Source organism: Musa acuminata, chromosome BXJ2-4 (assembly GCF_036884655.1).
Source record: "Musa acuminata AAA Group cultivar baxijiao chromosome BXJ2-4, Cavendish_Baxijiao_AAA, whole genome shotgun sequence".
Classification (NCBI taxonomy): Eukaryota; Viridiplantae; Streptophyta; class Magnoliopsida; order Zingiberales; family Musaceae; genus Musa; species Musa acuminata.
In genome coordinates, this window is record NC_088341.1 from 697,936 (window position 1) to 721,488 (window position 23,553).

Here is a 23,553-nt window from a genome sequence, read left to right on the forward strand (position 1 = left end):
AGGCTGGTCAAGATGATGATGGGGCCAAAGATGAGGGTGAGAAAGCCGACGACATGGAGGTGGACCATTGAGAAAGCCGAAGCTGTTCAGGAATCTGATGTCTAAGTTTCTTCAGAGCGTCAAAAGTCTGATGGCAAACACATATGTGATTAGATCCTGAACTGAGAAACTGCATGTTCAAGCAAAACACATCACACGCGGAAAAGGCCATAGTGAAGGTGCAGCAAAAAAAAACTTTACAACATTTACATCTCATTTACATAGGTTCATGAAAAGAAAAGTTCACAGTAATATCATCAATTATAAATGGAAAACAAAGAAGGTCGGGTGCTCATATTGCTTACAGAATTAACTGAGGGGCAAAGCTATTTACACAACTAAATGCTCAGATCATCACCATGCTGTACAAAATACAAGCTGCATGATCTTCTGAAGATCCCTAATCTTCCTTGAACACCTCCATCTTTCTCGTTTGAGCCTTGTACATGCAGGCGATATCAGCTGCAGTGCTGCAGTCTTCGGATTTCCTGTCCGACAAAGAACGTATGTATCTTGGAAGTCTCACTGAGATACCTCGAGAAGGGTGGACTAAGCCAACAGCAGCATGGTGAACTGGTGAGATTGTGAGGTCTGCCAAATATTTTTCGATTGTCATCAGAACATACAACTCCATAAAGTTCTATAGACCTTGAAGTACAGACATACCCGCGCCTCGTATTTCCCACACAAGCTCAGGGGGAAACCATAGATCAGGTGACTCGTCTGTTCGATAGTAAGATGGCTTCTTGAGCAATAATCTTTCGCCAGAAAAGAATTCCTTCATCTGTAAGTCAGTTAGGAGACTGACATACAGTCAACATCAATTACCAAAGTATCAAACAAATAGGATCATCAGAAATGGTCCCATTAGATATCTCGTAGATGTTTCATCACCAGATGACTTAGCATGTAACCCTAAGTTTTTACTCAAAATGTTATTTGGACATCTTCTACTTGTCTGGACTAGTAACAATGTGGATCCAATAAAATATATTACAGTAACATGAAAGTCAAACCTTGCAAACCACATCTAGACCTATTGTTGGGAAAAACAGGTCATGTCCAACATAGTCTCATGAAATAAGATTAGTTTTGTGCATAATGCAAGTCTAATGTTAGTATAAAAAGATTAATATGCAATGATACAATTAAAGGACAGTGAAAAATGCTGCCAAGGCAACAGTGGCAGTGCAACAGTTCTATTTAGCAATTGTAAAAGGCCCTGGCATCTCTCGTATGAGATCAGATGAAACATGCGACTTTGAGAACTTGACATTCATATCAAATACGGTGCACAAAATCATAATCTATATGAATCAAATGATAGCATATATATGAGATTTTCATAATAAGGGTCTCAAGGACACAAAGCAATTGGGAAAAACACAAAAACCAAGAACATAGAGACACTCCAATATGATTGAATCTAAAAAAATGCACAAAAAACTCATTAACAGTGGACATAGGAACTCGTTTATGCAACCTATACATAGGAAGGAGAAGCTTAGTTCATTAATACATCTTTGCTTAGTCCATATTTGTTTAAGGTGGATGCTAATGAGATGATTCAAAGTACTTATTTTTCACTTTAGACCTGTGTTTCTCCTTATCTGCAATTAAGCACCATAAATTGTTTTCCAAATGACCAAATAATTCAAGAAATGCATTTAGTACAGTATTCATGAAAGCCAAATATGAGGAAATCTCAGCTAACATAGGATGTTCAAATGTATGCAAGGAACAAAATCAAGTGACCCCCACTTAATTAAAAGAGTAAAAGACAATCAAAGATCTTTTATCTCAACACAAAATAAGCTCCGCCATACTTGCAATGTCTGCCATCACAAGTGATCCAGTAAACTACAACTTCATTATAATTTTTAGTAGAAAAGCTAGCTCTATCAACTGGTGTGCAAAAGTAATGGAAGATAGACTTTGAACATTTGACATGTTTAAATCATACCGACACTGATCTGAATATGTCGAATCAAATTTCAAAGTGCTATTTTGTGTTGGAATAGGTTAGCCATAGGAACAGACGGTAAGCTGACCAAAATACCAACAAGATTGGTTATCTATATTTCTATGATTGAGCATTTGGACAAATACCTCTAAATAGAAGGAATCCGAAAAACCAGACATAACACGGCAGATACTTTGATATTCTTCAGTATCAGGATTGTAGCATGCCATAAGGAAAGGACTGTACCTGAATTATGATATTAAAAAAGGATACATAATTATCCTCCTGCGAATTGGTGAAATATCATATAATGTTGCAACAAATTAACAAAATAGACATAAAAGCTCTACAATTCATACCATCCAGCTTTTCTACCATTTCCATACCAAGCACCAATAGGAACAAGATCAAAACTGTCACCTAATCCTTCAATATAATCACGTTTTACCTGTAGCAGTTGGTAGAGATGAAAAAAAAAAAAAGGGCAAAACAGATATATCTCCTATTCCTATATTTAAAACCCATGACTCAGAATATAATTTAAATACCTTTAACCATGCCTCACTACGTTTTGATGCAGAATATCCAGCATCAATATCCAAAGTCTTCACCATTATTCCTTCACAAGAAGATTTACATGCATCTTTGAAAAATAAGTTTATTCTAGACAATGTGTTTTGATTATTCAGACATGCTTCATCTGCTTCCACCTATAAAATAGCAGCATTATAGATAAATGTGTTACAATAGTTAGTGACTCAGCCTGATCGAAGAAGAATAAACAAAAAATGTTGTCTAAAAGAGGACTAACAGAGGGAACAGCAGAAACTATATGCATATGTCTATACATGTAAGCACTCTGGGAGATACATGTATACACATTTGTGCAAGTAGAGAATGGAGAAAGTGGAAAAATAAGGAAAGGTGGGATATTTTACAGTTATTTCCTTAGCAAACTCCAAGTAACCCATCTTTTCCTTATAAAACAAATCCTTCACATCTGTTATGTTGCAATTCAGACAGAAAATTAGAGTGACTTAATATGAAATAAGATGTGATTTCATATGTTCTTAAGGACATGGTAGATGTAAGAGAGAGAGATGTAGACTAAAATGACACATACACTTCCTCCTTTGACGAAGTGGAAAATCCAACAACCTGGAAAACAGAAAATAACTTAAAGACCTGATGCTGAAATTAATAATATCATGCTTCAGAATTCAAATAAACAATGACTAAATACTTAAAGAAATATTCATCAATGCAAGTTGTTGGTGCTAAGCAACTATAGCAATAAAATATACAAATGCCAGTATTTGCTAGGTCCTAGCTACCTGTGGAGTTGTTAATCTTGAAAGGTTTAAGAGAATTTAAATCTGCTGGAAGGTTGGGAAGTACCGTTCTCCATTGCAAAACATGATATCAAAGATGAACACGCAAATATCAACCTGTAAAACCATGTCTAATGTAGGAGAATGAGGACAATGATTCAAACTCCAAAAAGCATTAATAACAGAAAATTCATATGTAATGCTCAGTTAACAATCTTCATCTAATGATGGAGAATATATAATTTAGGTTGCAACAGTCACCAGCCAAAAATAACATAATGGGTTTACAAATTGGTACTCGTCAGCACATAATCAAATGTACAGTACAAGAGGTACCTACAAAAATCATGGCAACCCATGCAGAAGGTGCATGAATATCTTAAAAAAGGACTAATTAAATAACCACCATGAATATCTCAAAATCTCTAAAAGAAAAAAAAGATCCATTATATTTCATCACTTGATAGTAGACATTATATTCCACTGAATGATAACACAAGACTTTAGAGTCAGCAACACAAGTATTTCAAATCTAGACCTACATCTAATAAAAAATGCAAAAGCAAGGTTTCCCATCTGGTGCCAGTCCTGGCCTGGACTGGTATGTATCGACAAACCCAAAAAAACCTTAAAAATACCTGAAAATTCAAAAACCATATTTTAAGCCTTTTAATTATAATTTAATGCAATTTCAATTAAATTTCAATAAGAATAAGAGTAAAATTAAGAATTAGATATCTAATTTATTTTCGTTGTAGAACTAGAGGTCAAAGGGATCAATCTTTGGCTCCTTTAATTGAAGAGATCTTCCACCAAATGACATGTTTGATCACTTTAATCCCTCCAAAGAACCTCTAATCACCAATTAGAATGAGAGGGGAGTTGTGTGAGTGAGGAGTGAAAGAGGGGAGTGAGGAATGATTTAGAGAGTAGAACCAGCCCCAAAACGGGATCCAACAATCAAATTGACCGTCAGACCAAGTTTAATCTCAGCCATTCATTTGGTACGATCGAGATCCAACCGTTACTGACCAAAACATTTTGGTAACGACCATGTTTCAACAGTATTGCCAGAGATTTGAGAAGTATCTGGCGGTACACCCTGCCTGCTATATGTCATCTGATACGGGACGGTCCACATGTCAATCACTGGGTGGATTGGTATGTACCACATGTGCCATACCATATCAGGTGAAATTGCATTCCTTGAGCAAAATTATCCAGAAAATAGAATCAGTTTACTGTTCAGGTATAGTATTCACAATAGCATATTATTTATACAAGTACATTCAATATTTGAGATTTTAGTGCATCTTTGGCACCTAATGTCATCATACAGTGGATATGCCTTTTCTTTACTCCTAATCATACAGTTACTTTCTCTTCTAGTTTCTCTTTTTGTCAAATGATCCTGGTAATCACAGTGTAAGAGTATGGTGTAGGAGAGATATAGCAGACTAGGTATAAGTTGAACGAAGTTTCAAGTCATGTTAAATTGGAATTTTCTATTCCAAAATATTCTTTTGATAATTTATATCATTAATTTGTTTTAGGAAGCATTTAGTTTGACATTTATTAGTATAAGATTATAAATACTTATGTATCAAAAAATTCTAGAAGCCTTTCTAGATGTACTATTGTAGATTACAGGTTTTCTAAAGAGGAAAACTCATCTCACATGTTTGACTAGTATAGTAAAAGTGTAGGTATAAAAAATCTAAGAGGATTAATGACCCTACTAAAATTGGTGCTGATGAATTTAACAATGAATAGTTGGAATTAAAAATTAAGGCACATAATCATAGAAACAAATTAAGTATAATCCAGCATCCTAAACAAAGTGAAAAAAAAGAGAACAAAGAAGAAACAAATTACATACTCTGATGTTATCAATTTTTATCGAGGAATCTTTATTTCCTCTCTCCCGTGAAGATAGTTCTTGAAAAGACATGAGTTTCCCACCATTCTTTCTATCCACAGCAACAACCTGCAAAAATAATCTTTACAACTAAGAATCTGTGTAACAATAAAATAATATATTTCTTTAGTAAAAAAGTTTTTGGTTGTAAAAATTACCTCTGCATCCAATATAAAAGTAGAAACTTCATGTTTACATGATTCTTTAATTGTATCTATTAAATCCGGGAATCTAGACGTTGTTTCCTTCATTTGTCGGGAAAAAACTCGTATAGATCCATCAGCTGCTCTGTGAATTTGAGCCCTTTGACCATCATATCTGAAATTAGAAGTTATTCATCAATAAATTCTTCTATTCCTTAATCAGGTCAAAAAAGCAAAAGATACTAAGATTGTTAAAAGGGAAAATGTCCTGACAAATAAGGCTTTTTTGGTAATATCCAAGTGATGGAGAACCATCGAGTTTTACAAAGGATTCAAAAAAGTTTATTCAGGACAAAGAAATCAACAAAAAGTTATCAATTAGTTGGCCTAGAAATTCTAAGAGTTGTGTTGAAAATTAAAAAGTTTTTTGGTCTTTGTAGAGACTCTTGTATTAAGTGCACTCATTTACTATTCAAGTATTCTAGAAGTCACATTTTGGATTTCTAAAAGGCATACTAATTCCTTAGGAGATTATACTTGGGAATCAATGTCTTTATTGACTATACAGATCCTTGCACCTCCAATGTCAACCCCTTGCATGTGGAGTTGGATTTTGGGGCGACTATTCCTACGAAATTGGTGGACCACATAGCTCTCAATGCTAGGTAAAATTTTGAAAACTTTACTAATATTTTTTTGATCGAAAAGAAAATTCATATATCTTATTAGATCATGGTTTTCATCGCTTCTCCCCTTGTTTTCTCCTTTTTTTTTTTTTTTCTATTTCTCACCCTCTCTCCCCCCTTTAGCTACAACTATAGTACAACTAAAATTTGAACCCTTGAAAGTTATCCCAAAAACCAAAACAAAAAGTACGAAAAAAAAAGTAAACTATTTGAAACATTGCATTTCTACCTTGTACATCGTAACAATTAACAACCTCATTACCAAAAAGTAATTTGTTGATAGCATTAGAATCATGACTCCATGAGGTGAAAACCCAATCAATCTTGATGAATCCCTAAAGGGACCCTTAGGACCAAACTAGCAGATCATGACACAATGTTGAATCAGTTATGTGAACAAATGACCGAAGTCCTAAGAGTTTTCCAACACATTGAAAAATGACCCATGAATGAGGAAGTTGATGAGTCGATTATGTAACATATCCATTCTCCACAATCCATAGCTTCAAATCAAGGAATTTTACCTACTCCCGAAGCCTACTCAAGTGACCAAAACAAACTAGAAATTGAAAATGCTTATGTTACTGTTGTCCTCATTATTTTCTCTACTGCTAGTAATTCCAATGAATGGAAGAGGACAAGTATCTTCCATATTTTTATCCGAAGTAGAGAAGGAACTTGCAAATTGAGTATTGATGGGGTAGCACTATAAATATAGTCTCAAAATCTGCTATCAAAAGACTAAACCTTAAGGCAAAGTCATATCCGATCCCATTCAAAGTAGCCTAGGTTGACAAGACCATTCTACCCGTGGCCGAGAGATGTTTGGTACCAATCAAAATGGCCGATTACCAGAATAATATTTACTATGACGTCCTACCAATGAACGTTGCTTCTTTTAGGTCGGCCTTGGTAGTATGACCTTGATGTTACCAATCATAGGAGAGAAAACACGTGTGCCTTCGATATAAAGGCAAAAACATTATCCTATGACCAGCAAAACTATTAGAAAATGACAAAACAAGAACTCCCAAGTCTTTTCCACAAGTCCCAACCACCAAAGGATACTTATTGAATCCTAAATCTTTTGAAATAAAGAGCCTAAACAATAAATTTTGTGTGACCATCATTGCTAGAGAGATTCCTAGTCCTTGCACTATTCCTAACCTAACTACTGAGGCTAAATCTTTATTAGATAAATTTTCTGATGCCATACCCTTGGAATTACCTAGTGAGCTGCCACCCTGACGAGAAATCCAGCATGCCATTGACCTCCCAAGATCGCAACTCCCTAATCTCCCATATTATAGAATGAATCCTAAGGAGTGAGTCGAGTTAAACAAACAAATTGAAAAACTTTTGGCTAAAGGCTTTGTATGAGATGGTCTTAATCCTTGCGCTATTCCTGTCTTGTTAACCCCTAAGAAAGATGGGTCGTGGAGGATGTGTGGATAGCCGAGCAATTAACAAAATAACAATCAAATATCCCTTCCTGATTCCTTGACTTGAGGATATGCTAGACCTTCTCGCTAGTTCTAATTGGTTTTCGAAACTTGACTTGAGAAGCGGATACCACCAAATTCCTATTAAACCGGGTGACAAATGGAAAATAGCATTCAAAATGGAGAGTGGGGACGGAAGAGGGAGAGAGAAGATAGATGAGAGATGATGGCAATGGAGGACAGCATAAGATAAAAAAAGAGTGGGATGATAATAGTGATGACTATCATTGGCTTGGGATAGCAGACTGAGAAGAGGGCAACAATAGTTGTTGTTGGTGTTGGCCATAGAGAGAGGTGAGCGTAGCGGAGAGAGGGCGAGAGGAACAGGGAAGAGAGAGAATGGGCTGAATGGAAAAGGTGGAAGAAAAATGAGAGAAAAAGAAGAGAACAGGAGAGTGTAGGAATGTAGGTGTGAGACGATGCACAAGTAGGGAAGACCAATTGGGTTGCATGGGAGATAAGTCTGTGTTATGGAAGAATTGGATTTGGACCAAGTTGAGGGTTTTGGGTCAAGTTGGATGTTTGGATCATCCATATCAGCCCAAGCGAGCACTTGGGATATCCGGCACCTTAGTTGAAGTGCTCAACTAGGTGGCCAAGTTGAAGGCATCCTTGCCCAAGGACCATGAAGTTGCTTGGGCCTTGCCTCACCTTTGCTGATCTAGGCAAGTGCCCAAGCACCTCTTGACATCGCTAATCTTTTGTATGTATAAATATACAACAACTTATCTAAAGTGATTAAGAATTAGTATGATGAACCATGGTTCGTCTTACTAGTCTGTACCGGTGTACCGACTAGTTGTCGATACGGTACGCACCGAGCTGCACTGAGCCATACCTAGCATATCGACACACGACACATGGAGGCATATCGATGTACCGCCCGTACCAGTCCCTCATTGAATCGGTACATACTACCCATACCGAGCAGTATGCTACGGTATGATGAACCTTAACCAATAAACGAAGACAGACTTTGGGATATGCAGTGAAGTAGTTCAAAAAAATCAAGTAGGGAACATGAAAAGGTCTCACCACGTGCAAGGACTAATCTACATCCATCCCCAAAATTCTGTGATCAATTGAGTCTAGGGTAATAGGCTGCCCCTCTATTGCCATGCAGCTAACACTATGATAATTAGTGATACAAGGCACCTTTAGTTGCCAATTATACACAATATATCCAACTCACATAGAGAACTCAACTCATCATGTTCTTATGCTTCATGTCCATAAGCAAAGGTACTTATGAGTTACGACAAGTTGCAATCCAATTGGTCCCTGGTATTACTTTGGAACCATCATGCTGAAACATAATATCTATGAGCATTGTTGTTGACAGAAACAAGTTTCTATAGTTCAAATTTTCTACCAACATTAAACCTACAATACCTGACATATCAAATAAGATCCAAATGTTAGATGACTAACTTTATCACCAAGGATTCACATGATTTTGGGAAAAATATTTGTGTATCATATGCAAGTTAAAAAGGATAATGGTTTGTGCAGCCTCATGAGCATCTTGACATGTCAATGATTAAGCTATTGTTATACCCATGCTGAAAATGATAACAAGCTAGATCATGCCATACAGAGCTGCACCATACATGCCTCGTAAACATATGCAAATGTGCACACTCGAAAGGTATGAACGATGCTGGAGAAGCTACATTTTAAATATCGAGACAAACAAATGTAACAAATCATGCAAAATAATAGACAGGAAGACGGAAAGTGGGGAAGCCCTCAGGCTCTACAAACCCATTCAATATACTAGGAAACAAGTTCACGACAAGTCAATCTACATAAAATAAGAGCAAAAAGAAGAGCATCTGTTGCCAGATTTAACAGTGAGCTGGCATTGATGGTGGAAGGACAAGGTTTTTAGTTGAATTTGAACAGAGAGACCAACTACAAAAAATTGAGTTTCACTGATATTAAGAACATAGCCCAACTTATTTTAGCAGGTTTAAATAGGTTCATGTTAAGAACTGCCACCCTAGGTCGTTACACTAGTTCAGAGTCCCACTGTTTCACATTACATTCGAAATTGTATGAAACACTAGTACAGGTCCATCCATGGACTGATACCACCAGTCAGCATGGTAAGGTGGTCCATGGTTTAGGCAATTTCACAATATCACTTACAGTAACTTCCCAATTCCTCCCATCTCTTACAAATATAAAAAATGTGCCTTGCAAGTAAACAAGTGTTCTAAATTTGAAGCCCTTACACCTAACTTTAGCATTTGAAATGTGCTAGGAAAGACTTCATTTATATTATCACTGTACTATCAGTCATCCAATATCTTGTGCCACAAATTTTATCACTGAAATGTTAAATTACTTAAGAAGACAAGAACAGGCTTATCACATGACAACATACTTATATTCACAGGTGAAAGCTCTACCCTCAAACAATTTCAGCACTTGCATAGCACCATTGGTAATTCTGCCAAATTTTAAAGAAAACCATTTAGGCAAATGTGAAGAAAAGAAATATGAGAAGGACAAAGTAATGGATTTACCTGGCAAGCATAGGTGGAATAGGTGTGCCAGGTGTCATTTGCAGTGAAGCTGCAGAAAAATCTATGCCTTTGCTCAAAAGAGAAGGAATAAGCAAATCCTGTTTGACCAACAGAAAAGGTGAAATGTTGACGCATAAGCGAGGATCTAACATCTGTAAGCTTGTAATGAACACCTTAAATAAATTTTATATACAAAAAAAAAATTTCCCAATTTCAGCTGATTGAGAGTACTTGCACCATATTTTTTGGTCCTGTGCCTCTATTAATCCAAAGTGCAGAGGACAAATGCCCAGGGGCATCACAGAATAACACATTTACCTTATTATTTCATTACATTCCTTTTCTGAACTTCAACTTGGCTTATAGAGAGTGATAGGCAGCCTACCCGGTTTCAGCCAATTTAGACAAAAAACAGACTATCCAAACCAAAGTAAGATAATTTTGGAATATTTCAATGACTCAGAAAAAACATGCTTCATTGATACAAAACTACAGGATGCTCCAAAGATCCAACAGGAGCATATTCAAGTAACCACAAGATGAGCAACCTCCAAGTTTCATGGACGACTCCATATTTGATAAGTAGTAAACAGGAAATAAACAAATCCTACAAAACAAAAAAGGAAATGAATGACTAGTTCCATGAAAAAAATAACACTGACCAACTTCCTCCAAAAGAAAAACACCTTTGTAGACAGAGGCAACCATAAGACCTTGTTTTTGTAGTGGCAGATCAGTTCATGGTTCTAACCAAATGGTCACTCACTTGAAACTTTTGCTTCTTGGATATGAAATCTAAGGTTTTGTTTCTATGGTGGAGTATCATTTACTTTTACGATGTCTTTTATATCATATGAAACAAAGTCAAATACCAACATATAGTTTATCTAAGGACATCTGTTTCTTGTTTTCTTATTTTATAAAAAATCATCTAACTGTTGCTCCTGCACTGTGGTTACCAGTAATTGAGCATAATTTGAGATACAGTCTTAATCTACCGACTAGTTGGAGCCCATGCTATTGCTCAGTAGAGCTACTTAAGCCAATGCCATTCTATAACATGCAATATATATGCTGCTGAAATGAGGAAAATAAATTTACCAACAAAAACAATTAATCAATAGTCAAAGAAATTACCAAATTCGGAAGCACATTGTATGCCTCAGCAACTGCTGCAGAAATACCCTGAAAAAAAAAAGGCCATCACCTTGAAAATTTGCCCTTATACACAAGGTTTGCTGTACCGTGGCATACCGATATATACCGGTTTGATAGGGAACCGATATAAGTGGTACATTGGTACACTCTCACATACCGTGTGTTGGTATACTCAATATGGCTCAATACAATTCGGTACGTACCATACCAATAGTTGATCGGTACACCGGTATGGACCGGTAAGGCGAACCATAATTATGCATACAGTGATAACCATGGCTAAATAGCAATTTCCAAATACTGACAAAAGCAAACAGTAATGCAACCATCAAATATCTTTCTCATATCAGAAAACGCTGTTAAATAATTATAAGAAGTAGAAGAACTGAATATAATTTGATTAATACCAATCATAGTAACAACGTTCACGAATTGTTATTTCGTGTAGGACCATATCATTACCGTTTTGGCAATGTGGAATAGTTCCGGAATTAGCCTGGGAATGTCAACATCATTCACATGACTCAACACAAGCATATTGATAGGACGGCGCATGCCGACCTGTGCAGACATGTGTTTAGCAGCAAAGCAGTTCCACTAGGCCATTAAATTTGTTTTAAGCAAATGAAGAAACATGTGCATGTTAGTAACAAAGACAACTAGCAAAAGTGACAATTAAATGATATCAAAAGTTTAGTTATAGTGGCTATTGACTAACAGCACATGTGAAATCCAAGGTTTCAAATTTCCACCATATCGATCAATATGGGCCAGTATTCACTAGTTCAACCAAGCACTGGTATAGAAACATATAGTTTGATACCAATATAATATAATTCACTTTTGAATTATTTTATTCAATGATGTTAGGAGGTAATAGTCTGGTATACTGGTACCATATAGGTCCGGTAGATCACAGAAACCAGTATCAGATCCAGATTTAATACATAGTAAATCAATCAAAGATAAGTTAAATCTGCATTAAATTAGGCAAATATCACCTTTTAACCATTAGCTATTTTAAGCATCATAAGAAGCCAGCTGTGGATACAAATATTTCTTAGCCACATTCATGACCAATTTGAAATCATAAAAATAATCAAGGAATAGATAATAAGATGCATATACAACCAATGGTGTTTGCTCAAAAAAATATGCCTCAGTAATGTAGTCATATTGTGATGAGCATCTCTAGCAGACATGCATATTCACAAATCACAGAGTGTCTCGAGACAGGCACATAACATGCATGTCTTTCACATAGCACATGTCCAATATTATATTATACAATATCTCCAGTGATTCTACAAAAAAACCTTTATAGTGGCAGAGCACACATGGAGACCAACGTGATTGTGAAAATATGATATTCAAGCTAACATGCAAGTATAAGTGTTCAAATTGAACCCCATGAGCCCCAAATGTCCTGTAGGATGAGATTCTGGATTGTATGTGGACCCTGATAAATCATCATTTAAGTGGGAGAGATTAATAACCCACAAAAATGGTAGGCCATAGAATGAGATAGTACATAAGTCACTAACCACTCCCAAAAGGCAGCTTCTCAATAATTCTTGAAAATAAAGCCCATATGATTTCACACATGATGGTAGGCTTTCCACGTGGAAAACCCACGGAAGTTTCAAGACTATATTTGGGACATCAGCCAAACTCTAGTGGAAGATAATGCGATCAATAAATAATTCCACATTAGGACTTCACAGCAGAGAACTTAGAAATGGGAAAGCATAAACCTGCTAGCAAAAGTCAATAGTGTCAGCATACAATTCTGACAATATTGACACAATTTTAATTCTATTTTATAGGATCTTTGATTCATTATTCTTTTAAACTAACAACTATAAATTCCCACCTAAATTATAGAGAAGACAATGCTAATATTGTGCTTTAATCCCTATTTAAGAACTAATTCATATTCCATAAAAACCATTCAAAAATATAGTAGTGTTTGTCTGTGCAGATGATATAAAGTTACACTTTGCAATACTAGATTTCTATAACAAACTGTGAAGCTAGAACCAGCGATTTAAAAAGGCGCTCGGGCGCTCGCCTAGGCGCTCGGGCGAGGCGAGGCAAGGCCCGAGCGCCTTGCTAATCTCCCAGGCGGCGCGCTTCAAACAGGCGCCGCCTGGGCGCTCGCCCGAGCCCAGGCGCTGGGCGCTTCGGGCGAGCGCCTGGGTTAACCAAGGCGACCGAACCAGGATTTTAGGTCTGGTTCGGTCCTGGTTCAGTCTCCGATGGTTAGTTGGTTCAATCGAACCAACTAAAACCGATATAAGTGACAACCCAACCCTAACCCTCGCCGCTCCCGATCCCGATCCCGATCTCGCTGCTTACCGCTGTCGCTGCTCGCAAACTCTGCCGATGTCGTCGCTCGCCGCTGTCGCTGCTCGCAAACGCTACCGCTGTCGTCACTCGCGCCTCCCGCTGCTCGCACCTCCCACTGCTCGCCGCTCCCACTACCGCTGTCGCTGCTCGCCGCCGTTGCCGCTCGCCACTCGCCGCCGTCGCCGCTCGCCACTCGCCGCTGCCGCTTCCTCTTTTCTCAGTTAGCAGGCTCAGCACCCCTTTACACTTCCTTTTAACAGTATACATATAATGTATACTGTTAATATTATTAAGTTTATTTAAAATAATTAATTTTCAATACTGTTAATAGATTAATAATATATTATTTTGATTTTAATACTGTTAATTTTTATTTATTTGAAATTATTGCTAGGTTTCTTAATACTGTTAATTTTATATCTTAGATTTTCTTAATTTAATAGCATATTTTTATTTAAAATTTTAAATAATTATATTTATTAATTATATTATATATTTTTATATTTTAGCGTCTCGCTTCGCTCGGGCGAGCGCCTGGACGAGCGCCTAGCGCCTCGGGCGTTTTTGGACCTTCGCGCTTTTTGGCGCCTAGCGCTTTTTAAATCACTAGCTAGAACAAAAAACATATATATTCAAAAGCTTGAAAAAAATTCAACGCTAGGCTTCTGAAGAGACAAAAGATCAAACCTGAAGCTGCAATCTAGTGGTCTCAGAAATTCCCACACATTGTAAGGGGGAGTGACTGTTCAGAACCACTGCTTGTGCTAGTGCTGGCAAAATGGTCTTCATCATGGCTCCAATACGCAGATTACGAACCTGTACAAGCAAATAAAAGTGAGAAGTAGGACAAAAGGAGGAAAAGGAGAAAAGAGAAAACATAAAAGAGAGAAGAAAACAGAGGTGAAAAACTCAATTTTCCATATGAGTGTTTCATAGTTGACAATGATAAAAGTTCCATAATAATCATTTAACACGGTGATTTCAAATGGCCAGTCAAAAGCTACATGACAACTTCTGTTTCTAAATACTTCCATGTGCCACTAGTACATTATATGATAAAAAAGTTGCTTTTTAAAGATATTTAAAAAATTATACAATCTAAGTTCTATGACATTCCCTTCAAACCTGATTGATTAATCTCAAGCTAGTAGGAAACGCCAAGGTTCAAAACAATCAGACCGGTACCTACTGACCAGTATTTTATCAGTCGGATCAGGAATCCACACTAGTTTTTAATTTTTTTTAATCTGAATATTTGTTGAAAGCTGCCAAAAGCAGTTGGCTGTCAACAGCCCTACTGTCCTTTTCCTTCTCCTCCTCTCCTCTTCTCTTCTCTCCCACTTTCCCTTTATTACATGTTGACCAGTAAGCCGGCATACCCTATGCCAGTACACGGGCATGTACCAAAACTGTGCAGACCAGTATGGATTCCAAAATGAAACTTGAAACCTTGAGAAACATGCAAGTTAGATAAACAAATATTATGAAACATAAAACTAGAAAAACAAAGATAACAATCTCACCAAGGTTCTGACAAGAAATTTTATTTCCATTTCTCTACAAGAACGCATGAGATTTACAATAAGGTTTTTCCTCCGGACAGCACTTCCAGTACCTGTGATCATACTAATCAAGGCAGGAACAAACATGGAAATTATTCAGTTGCTGTTTTGGAAGTAAACCTAATAAATATGGATACAAAATTAAAAATGTAAGTTAATATGCATCCAAAGATTACAATATCACAAAAGCAATAAAAAAAGTTTCTAATTTTAATTTGTGAACCAGTAGAGATGGAAAATCAATAGACCACAAATTTTGACCCAACAGTTCTCAATCATCAGATGTAAGAGGCAAAAGTTTTCAGTACCAAAACTTCTGATCACAACTTCAAACTTGAATAGTTGCACTATGAACTTAAGTTTAAGATAAGGGACAAAAGGTAAAAACGACTATTAATAATTGAAGTGACAATATGATGTACTAGGTGACAAAATTAACAGCCATGGAGCCAGTAAATATGATCAAAATAAGCAATTTAACCACTCTTAAAAGGTACGTTCCTGAATAATTTCAAGGTAAGTAGTCTATCAAATCCACCCAAGGAGGGCCTTGAAAATTTAGGTAGTATGGGTAAGCCATTCTTTTATCCAAGTATTGCACAAGTGATCTTTGCAATAGAAGTAATCATGAATATCAACTCAATAGCCTACTATACCAGGCTCCTGCAAGTGCAGGATATTGAATAGTCAATGTACATAGCCTACACCTGCATGTAAAAAGACTACTTCTATCTCCAATGCTGATCAGCCAAGAAGAAAAGGAACAACCTCACCATGATGACAAGCCTTGCCCTCAAAAGCAAAACCAACAAAAAATAACTTAAGCAAGGATTTACAGACAAAACCATACAGCACCCAGTACAAGGTACACTGACCATACTGAGCCATATAAGTTCAACAATTGAGTACTATTTGTTAGAGACAAATATTCAAAACTTTCATTTAATTGTAAATAGAATATATACTGGTATGATACCAGTTTTGATATTTGATTGAACTGATATGTTACCAAAATATCTAGCATACCCACTTACAACATTCAGTATCACTTAAAAATGGAGTATAAAGCAGTATGAAACTATATTACTGTTATGGTGTTTTAAACCATAGTAAATAGTTCATATTGTATTTTGGTCCCTGTTTGGTTTAAGTCCATCGAGGGCTTGATCTCATAAACCTAAACATCTATTTAGTCTCTTCTATTGTGACTCCATCAAATCCTTTAGCATACTTATGCTAGATCTAAATACTGGGTTATATATGAATGCTGTATAACACAAAAATGTTCAAGCAAAGAACATATGGTAACTAAGTCTAATATTAATTTCTTTCATGGTTATGAGTGAAACCAACTTTTAGAAGTTTCAGTGATTTTTACTAAACTTGGATATGAATGAACAACTTAGTCTTCAAAATTTCTCTAGTGTTGTTAGCTTACCCTCTAGATTGTCATAATCTCCATGTTATGTTCTTGATGCTTCAAAATTCTCACGGGCATCAAGACAAATGGCATGCATTCACAGGTGTTGAATTCCAAAAGTTCCTCTATAACTTAATCATTGATCTGTTTAAACAGGATTTGTTAAACAGTTGAGTTCAGGTCAAACAACAGATAATCATGGTCTACCTATAATTTTAACTTTCACTTATCCTAGCCAGGCCATAAATATTTCACCAAGTCATACTTAGACTATTCAAGTGGCACTGATGAATTTGACTTGCATTTATTACCAACCAACCCATAAATGAAAGCAACATTTCATTCATGCTGGATTACCAACAAAAGAATGATAAATAGCTAAGTTTTGCCATAGATGATCACAAATAAATGGTGTTAATATGAAGTCATGTTCAGAAAAGGTAACCCAAAAAGTTGAACATATAATGATTGTTATCACCAAAATGTACTAAATCTTACAGATTAAAACACTTTTGCATACTACGAGGAGGATGCTTTTGTCTCCTTCCTTCAGGGACTTAGCTATGAATCCTAAGCACATATTTAGCTAGACCCTACCTGTAATTTGACCACAGAAAGACCTGGCAATGGCCAGTAATATAGCCAAAGAAATATCTACAATATTTCCAGAAAGACACACATAAAAATGTGAGTAAATACAAATGTTATCAAAATTAAATAGTGGCAAAAGATTTATTCATTGGAAAGATTATTATAACTGAAAACAAAAAGCTTTCCTGAGCTACGAAGGCCAGATCAGCAAACTGAAATTGAATTCACCAGACTGATACCTGATCTCTCGAAGCATACAAAATAAATGATGAATTGAAAGTGTACGAGGAGCAGCAAGTAAAGACTGAGTTTGCCGGATTTCTTGTGCTACATCACCTTTAAAATATTCCATCAATCAATACAGCAAAAGATCATAAGTTGATAATTACCAATATATAGCAATGATCTTACCAAGATCACCTAATGTGTTGTACATTTCTTTGATTCTGGACCTGTTCATGCCACAAGCCTCTTCCAGTGCAGTTACAACCAAACTTCCACCAACATTCAGTTCCTAGGTTCATAAATTTATACTCCATTACTTGTTAAAGGCAGCAACAAGAATGAAACAATACAGCATATAGAAATTTACAAGTCATGAACATAAATAAACAGATAATATTTAACAATGACATCAGTGTTGAAACTTATTTCATATTTAAATGTTTTAAATTGATATAAGAAGGGAAAACAATTCTTGTCAAAATTTGAATAAAATTTTGGAAAGTTGTAAAGTATTCAGCTTAGCAAGTTCCTTAGAGAGAAGATAAGACAACACTGTCCAAAGATTCTAAAGCTGACAGAAGACACTACCCTGTTCATTCCAACATTATCAACTCAAAGCAGGCATCGAGCATTTTGTCAACCCAATAATCTTAAATGGCATTTAACCAATATTGCAAGTGTAATTCAAATAACATAGTCAAGATGCAAGGTGTTAATCTAGGCACTCATCCGAGCAAAGAAAAACACTCACATTATGAAAATATAAAAATTATAATTAAGGATAACAGATAATAACTCAAACAACATGGAGTGGAAGACAACAGGCAGAGGAGAAAAGAATAAGAGGAAAGAGGGTAAGAATGAGGAAGAGGGAAGGGCAGCTGAGCACTATTGGAGAGAGGAGAGAAAGAAGAGGAAAGAGGGACGGAAGAAAATAGGATAGGGAGAGAAGAAGAAAGGAGGTTTGGTTTGGATTGGGTTTGGATGACGCAATACTAAGACATGACACTCGCCTAGGCAACATCCAATACAGGCACTTTGCTCAGATTCCATCAAGGTTCTCATGTGAGTTCACATGATATCACCGACAGAATCCATCCCTAAAACCATAAAAGGGTCTCCCTGATACACGACAATTTTTTTTAGTGAAATGACAGATCATTGTGAAAGACTACTTGACGTCAACAACTTCACTAAAGCCCTTCCAATAGGGAACCAAGATGAACAAACCTTGAACTAAAGCATCATAGACTCAATAAGGTGTTCTAAAGTCATATAGTCAAAGCTAGTTTAAAAGAAAATCAAATTTAACCCATTGTTAATGAGCATAAAAAAAGTCTACCCATCAAAATTTGATAAATTGGTCATTTCTGGACAGGTTCTTGAAATGTGCAATTTCAGCGAAATACACTAACCCAAGGACCTGGAGTTGATCAAGATAGACAATCCTAAGAGATACCTGTCCACTAAGAGGTAATGGTCCAGAGGCAGAGAGGTGCTGCCAGATTAATGACACGTGAATACTGCCGGTGCTGGTCCCAAGCCTCAATGAGAAAGACAGAGGGTTGTATTAGGTCATTGACAACCAACATAAAACTACATTAGGTCTGATAATCATGACTTATGGTTTTGTTGTTGTTGTAATAGTATTTTATTATAATATTATGGATACACATGTATTGTTGACTTTGTAGCATTCTTTAGCTAGATCCTTTTTGTTTCATGAATTTCTCAGTTTTCTTTTTTTTTCTGTCATTTATTTTTACCCTCTTTTGACAGAAACAGCAATCTAACAATCAGATTAAATCCGTTAATGATGAGCCAGAAAAAGGGAAATTATTCCCAAACATAAATTATTGTACAAGCTTCAATCTCTTCAAACTATGCTGCCTACTGCTTCCCTTGTTGCTTATAATTGGAACAACTACCACCCATCCTCCCACCCCTCAACAAATTCACAATTATTCCTTCCGTAAGCACCAACAATGAGGAGGATGCATATTGAGTTTCTATGACAGCTAATTTTCTAATCTAATACTAAAATCCATTCAAAAATGGACATCACCAAACTTACCTATCATGATTGGAACTTTGTTGTGCTCGTTTAACTTAAAGGAAGACTTTTATCCACTTAAACTCCATACCTACAATTCTTGAAAACATGCAACTTGGAACTTCTAACATCATCAAATAAATCAAATCAGGACAACAATGATAATAAACAGGGCATAATGTCTCAACTATTTAAGATCAGCTACAGAGATTTTTTCCTTCCAATGAGCTTCACACAATTACCTAAAATAAATTCCCAAAAGAAAATTAAAAAATCAAAATTGAACTGAGATCACTAAGATCACTAAGAAAAAAACTGATTAATTGCGTGCATATGCGCTACATATGAAGTCTAAACTAATCCTCTAGATTGATTGTTTGCTTACGGTGGTTTAGAACATCGGGTATTGGTGAAATCATTTTTAACCCTTATGAGATGGCAATGTTTCAGTACATGATATTCAACTAAGTTATTGATAAGGACGGCTTTAGCTGCCCTTCAACATCTTCACAACAAATTCAGGAGACAGATTTCTATCTTCCATCTACAATTAGTTGAAACAATTTGCCTCGAAATTCACCCTATATATCCAATACATTTGCATCTTTAGTAATCAGTACATCATGTTGCTTTTTGTATGGTTGTTCCAACGAATAAACAAGGAAAACACCTTCCATCTTTATATCCACTTGTTTAAGCTTGAAGCCCACTCCGAACCCAACGTGTGCATGGTAGCATAAAATGCACCACACCATCTCTCCGTGGTCCTATAACTGCCCTAAATAGAACTTTTGTACTGTCAATCAATCATAAAGCTACCTAAATCGCTTGCCATTCTAGAACAGTTAAAGGAAATATAGAGTGCAAAATGAGGATATTTTTTTTTACAAGAAAACCATTCGTCCGAGTAGTCCAAAAAATACTAGGCCCTAGAATAAAAACTCACCATGTTTTCATGGTCAGCAGCAATCTTGTTTGTGCACAGATATAAAGCAGGCAGCACATCACCAGGAGACAAAGCAAGCAAGCTGCAAGAAATAAGTTAGTAGCCCACCAACTGCTTGAACACTGGTTCATTCCAAGACCGACCGAGAGGAAATATCAAGTGCACCTTCTGAACATATTACTCAGCATAGATGTGGTCTTTATCTTGCCTCTTACTTGTTCCACTAAATCAAAAGTCAGTGCCAGGTGCAAGTAGGGAGCAGGTTCTCCAGCTTTCCAGCATGCTGAAATAAAATTGCGACACTTGTCATGTAGTTATGCATGCCACCAGATGCAATATAAAGATGGCTCCCAACTGACTTCATTAAGAAAATGCAATACAAACCATGCTCAATTGGAGAATATTTTTCAATAGGTAATGATACATTAGCTGGAGTTTTGTCTTCTCTTGAACTTCCCTGTAGATACAATGTTGGCAAGCTTATTTTGTCTTCAGAAGAATTGCTTACCTTTTTGGTACACTTATTTACAAGAACACCTGAGACAACAACTTCCGAGAGTAAATTCCCCTCATTCTCTAATATATTACTGGAACCACTATAATACATATCAACTGCTACGTCAATATTTCCTCTAACCTTCTCCAGCAATAAGGCAGCAGATTTTCTTGGCATGCCATTATTTATGATCTGGAGAAACTGATCCAACTCTTCTTTATATGTTTCAATAGTAATCTGCTGATTAGAAGTAACAGCACAGGTATCACTGGAAGAAGCACCTGATGCAACTCTTCTGAAAAAATTTGTGATGGTAGATTGTTTGCCTCCACTTGATTCTAGATTTGAGCAACCTTTTGCTTTCTTTTTTTTCTTGTTTCCACCACCTAAACCCCTTTTTTTGGCCAGAGATGGAGTAAGCAGGCGTAAATTTTGGTTGGTTGACTTTTTCACTTGATCAAGGAAATTCTTTCTGCCTGATTCAGGGGCTTCGCCGACAGACTTCAAAGGAAGCAACGGCTCGAGGTTAGTGTTAATGCTTTTACAAGAGCTAGCAATAGAAATGTTACCAGCATTTGCTTGCTTATAGAATTCTGTTTCATGCTCAAAAAATTCTGAAACTGCACTAACAAGATCCCCATTTGACCTTTTCAGCAGATCTAAAACTTGATCCTGTTTCACCCAAGACGGCAAGCAATCTTGAAGGTCCTCAACTACTCCTTCCATTTCTTCATCATTCACCATATGCAGATCCTGTGAATCAGATTGCTGGCATGACCTTATTGATGTTGCAGTTGGATTGTCCACCATGTCCATATCCTCTTGCTGGTTTCTGTTACCTGTCATGTCATTCCCAGCACTTGTATCAGCACCCTCTGACTTCCGATGGAAAGCCATTAGAAAATCATGCTTGTTTGCTGTCTCATCAACCAGCCCTGCAAAATGCTTCCTCATGGCTAAAGCATGCTTGCTGTCTAGCTTTTCAACATCCATTCCCACAGTTGGGACGACCCGTTTTGGCCTCAAGAACCTCACGTATTCTCTTAATTCATTATAGTTTGAATGTTCGCTGTATGGAACTAGATGAATCTCGAGTAGATCTTTAACCCTCACTGCAAATCCATCCCTCTTTGTCTCGTTCAGCCACCCTGTTGAAATGAAACCCACCGCCTTGTTGTATCCTCTCTCAGCCATGATCTCCTTCATCTTCACAAAATTAGGCCTGAAATAAGGCCAAGTCTCACCCAACACATTCCAACCAATCACGTGGATGTCACTGGCTGAAGCATCCTCCGTAAAAACGCCTGAACCAGCAAACCCCAGAACAGACAAAACCTGCATCTTCCTGTTATCCACTTGCAGTAGGCAACCACACCGACGAGAAATCTCAAGCAAAATCTTCTCTTTCCCGATGACATAAGTTGCGATCAAGAAGAGAACCGATTCACCTGATTCCTCATTTTGTTCCTTAAATCTTTTGACTGTGTTGACAATGTATTCCACTGACTCCTCTTGTGAGGGGAAGACAAATTTGGGGTTGCAATACGTTGTGTCAAGGAAAACAGCATCCGCGCCAACAAAATCGCATAAAACAGGGTCCAATCTCATCTGTTCATGGAAACGGAAATCACCTGTGTGGATAAACCTCTCCGGTCGCTGCCCTTCGCAGACACGGGTCCTGAAAAGGAACTGGACAGCGCCGGGGCAGTGATTGGCGTCGACGGCGGCCACCTCCCATCCGTCGATCTCCGTGAACTCGCCTAAGGACAGGGAGACGACGAAGAAAGGCGACACATTGAGGATCTCGACGAGGAGGCGAGCGGTGGTGGCGGAGCAAAAGATAAGGCCTTTGCACCAGGCACTGCCGAGGCCCGCGTAGTGGTCGGAGTGGAAGTGGGTGAGCAAGTAGGAGACGGAGAAGTCACCGGCGGAGCGGAAGCCGTCGACGACGAAACGGGTCCGGGGGATTAGCTTCGAGAGCGGGAAGTCAGAGGGGACCGGAGGGAGCTGGGAGCCATCGGAGAGGAGGCGGAAGGCGAGGGGAGGGGAGGGTGGAGGGGAAGGGAGAGCGGCGGAAAAGGAGCGGTAGGAGGAGAGGAAGAGGGAGGATGTGGAGAAAGGAGAAGGGGGAGTGGCCATGGGATCATTCGTGGAAGAGGGTTCAAGAAGGAAACACGCGAAAGATTTGAAGACTCGAATAAAGCGAAGGATGAGACGGCTTATATATTCGAGCTCTATTTGCATATCAACCCTTGAATTCCAGTCTTGCCTTCTCTGCTCTAAAACCACATCGAATAACTACATGTCTATAATAAAAAATAAGCCAACGCTGGGAATGATACAATCCTTCTATATATCTAATGCTGCTCTAAAATCACATTGAATCGCTGCATGTCTGTTGTCTATATGAATAAACAAGCCAACACTGGGAATATGATACGATCCCTCTATATATCTAATGAATGTCAAATTTCGTGGATCACACATCTGATTCAGAAAGGCCCAAAGTTGTCTGAGAATGTAACCCAACAGCAAAAATGTGTTGTAAAGCAAATAGTATTTTAAAGCAAACACTGTTTACCGATAGTTTCTCCATATCAAACCTGTTTGGTGAACTCTCACAGTGAATTGACGAGTTAG

General features: G+C 37.3%; 1 protein-coding gene across 11 annotated transcripts; it reads right to left on the reverse strand.

Moving 5' to 3' along the window:
• Positions 1-213: 213 nt before the first annotated feature.
• On the reverse strand, positions 214-23,168 carry LOC103980411 (DNA ligase 6). Of its 11 annotated transcripts, none has more exons than XM_018825589.2 (20): positions 20,802-23,164; positions 20,583-20,700; positions 20,418-20,499; positions 17,605-17,707; positions 17,433-17,520; positions 15,144-15,246; positions 14,308-14,436; positions 11,251-11,298; positions 10,114-10,211; positions 9,972-10,037; positions 5,410-5,569; positions 5,213-5,320; positions 3,401-3,450; positions 3,126-3,160; positions 2,941-3,002; positions 2,551-2,712; positions 2,362-2,450; positions 2,149-2,248; positions 706-823; positions 214-630 (listed from the first exon to the last, which is right to left on the reverse strand). In XM_018825589.2, the coding sequence occupies exons 1-20, from the start codon at positions 23,155-23,157 to the stop codon at positions 440-442; spliced, it is 4,266 nt and encodes a 1,421-aa protein (XP_018681134.2). In that variant the 5' UTR covers positions 23,158-23,164; the 3' UTR covers positions 214-439. The 11 variants fall into 11 exon arrangements, 6 of the variants coding, with proteins under 6 accessions (XP_018681134.2, XP_009395089.2, XP_018681135.2 ...); XM_009396814.3 differs by having other exon boundaries at positions 17,433-17,529; positions 20,802-23,163; XR_010485751.1 differs by having other exon boundaries at positions 600-630; positions 706-842; positions 17,433-17,529; positions 20,802-23,166.
• Positions 23,169-23,553: the final 385 nt, after the last annotated feature.

Excerpts from the sequence above, each read along its gene's own strand:
- LOC103980411 (XM_009396814.3), bottom strand. The coding sequence starts at position 23,157 with ATGCAAATAGAGCTCGAATATATAAGCCGTCTCATCCTTCGCTTTATT. Across the intron at positions 20,701-20,801 it reads ATATTCTCCAATTGAGCATG|CATGCTGGAAAGCTGGAGAA; the intron begins GTTTGTATTGCA and ends ATTTTATTTCAG. Across the intron at positions 15,247-17,432 it reads TGTATGCTTCGAGAGATCAG|TATGATCACAGGTACTGGAA; the intron begins GTATCAGTCTGG and ends TGCCTTGATTAG.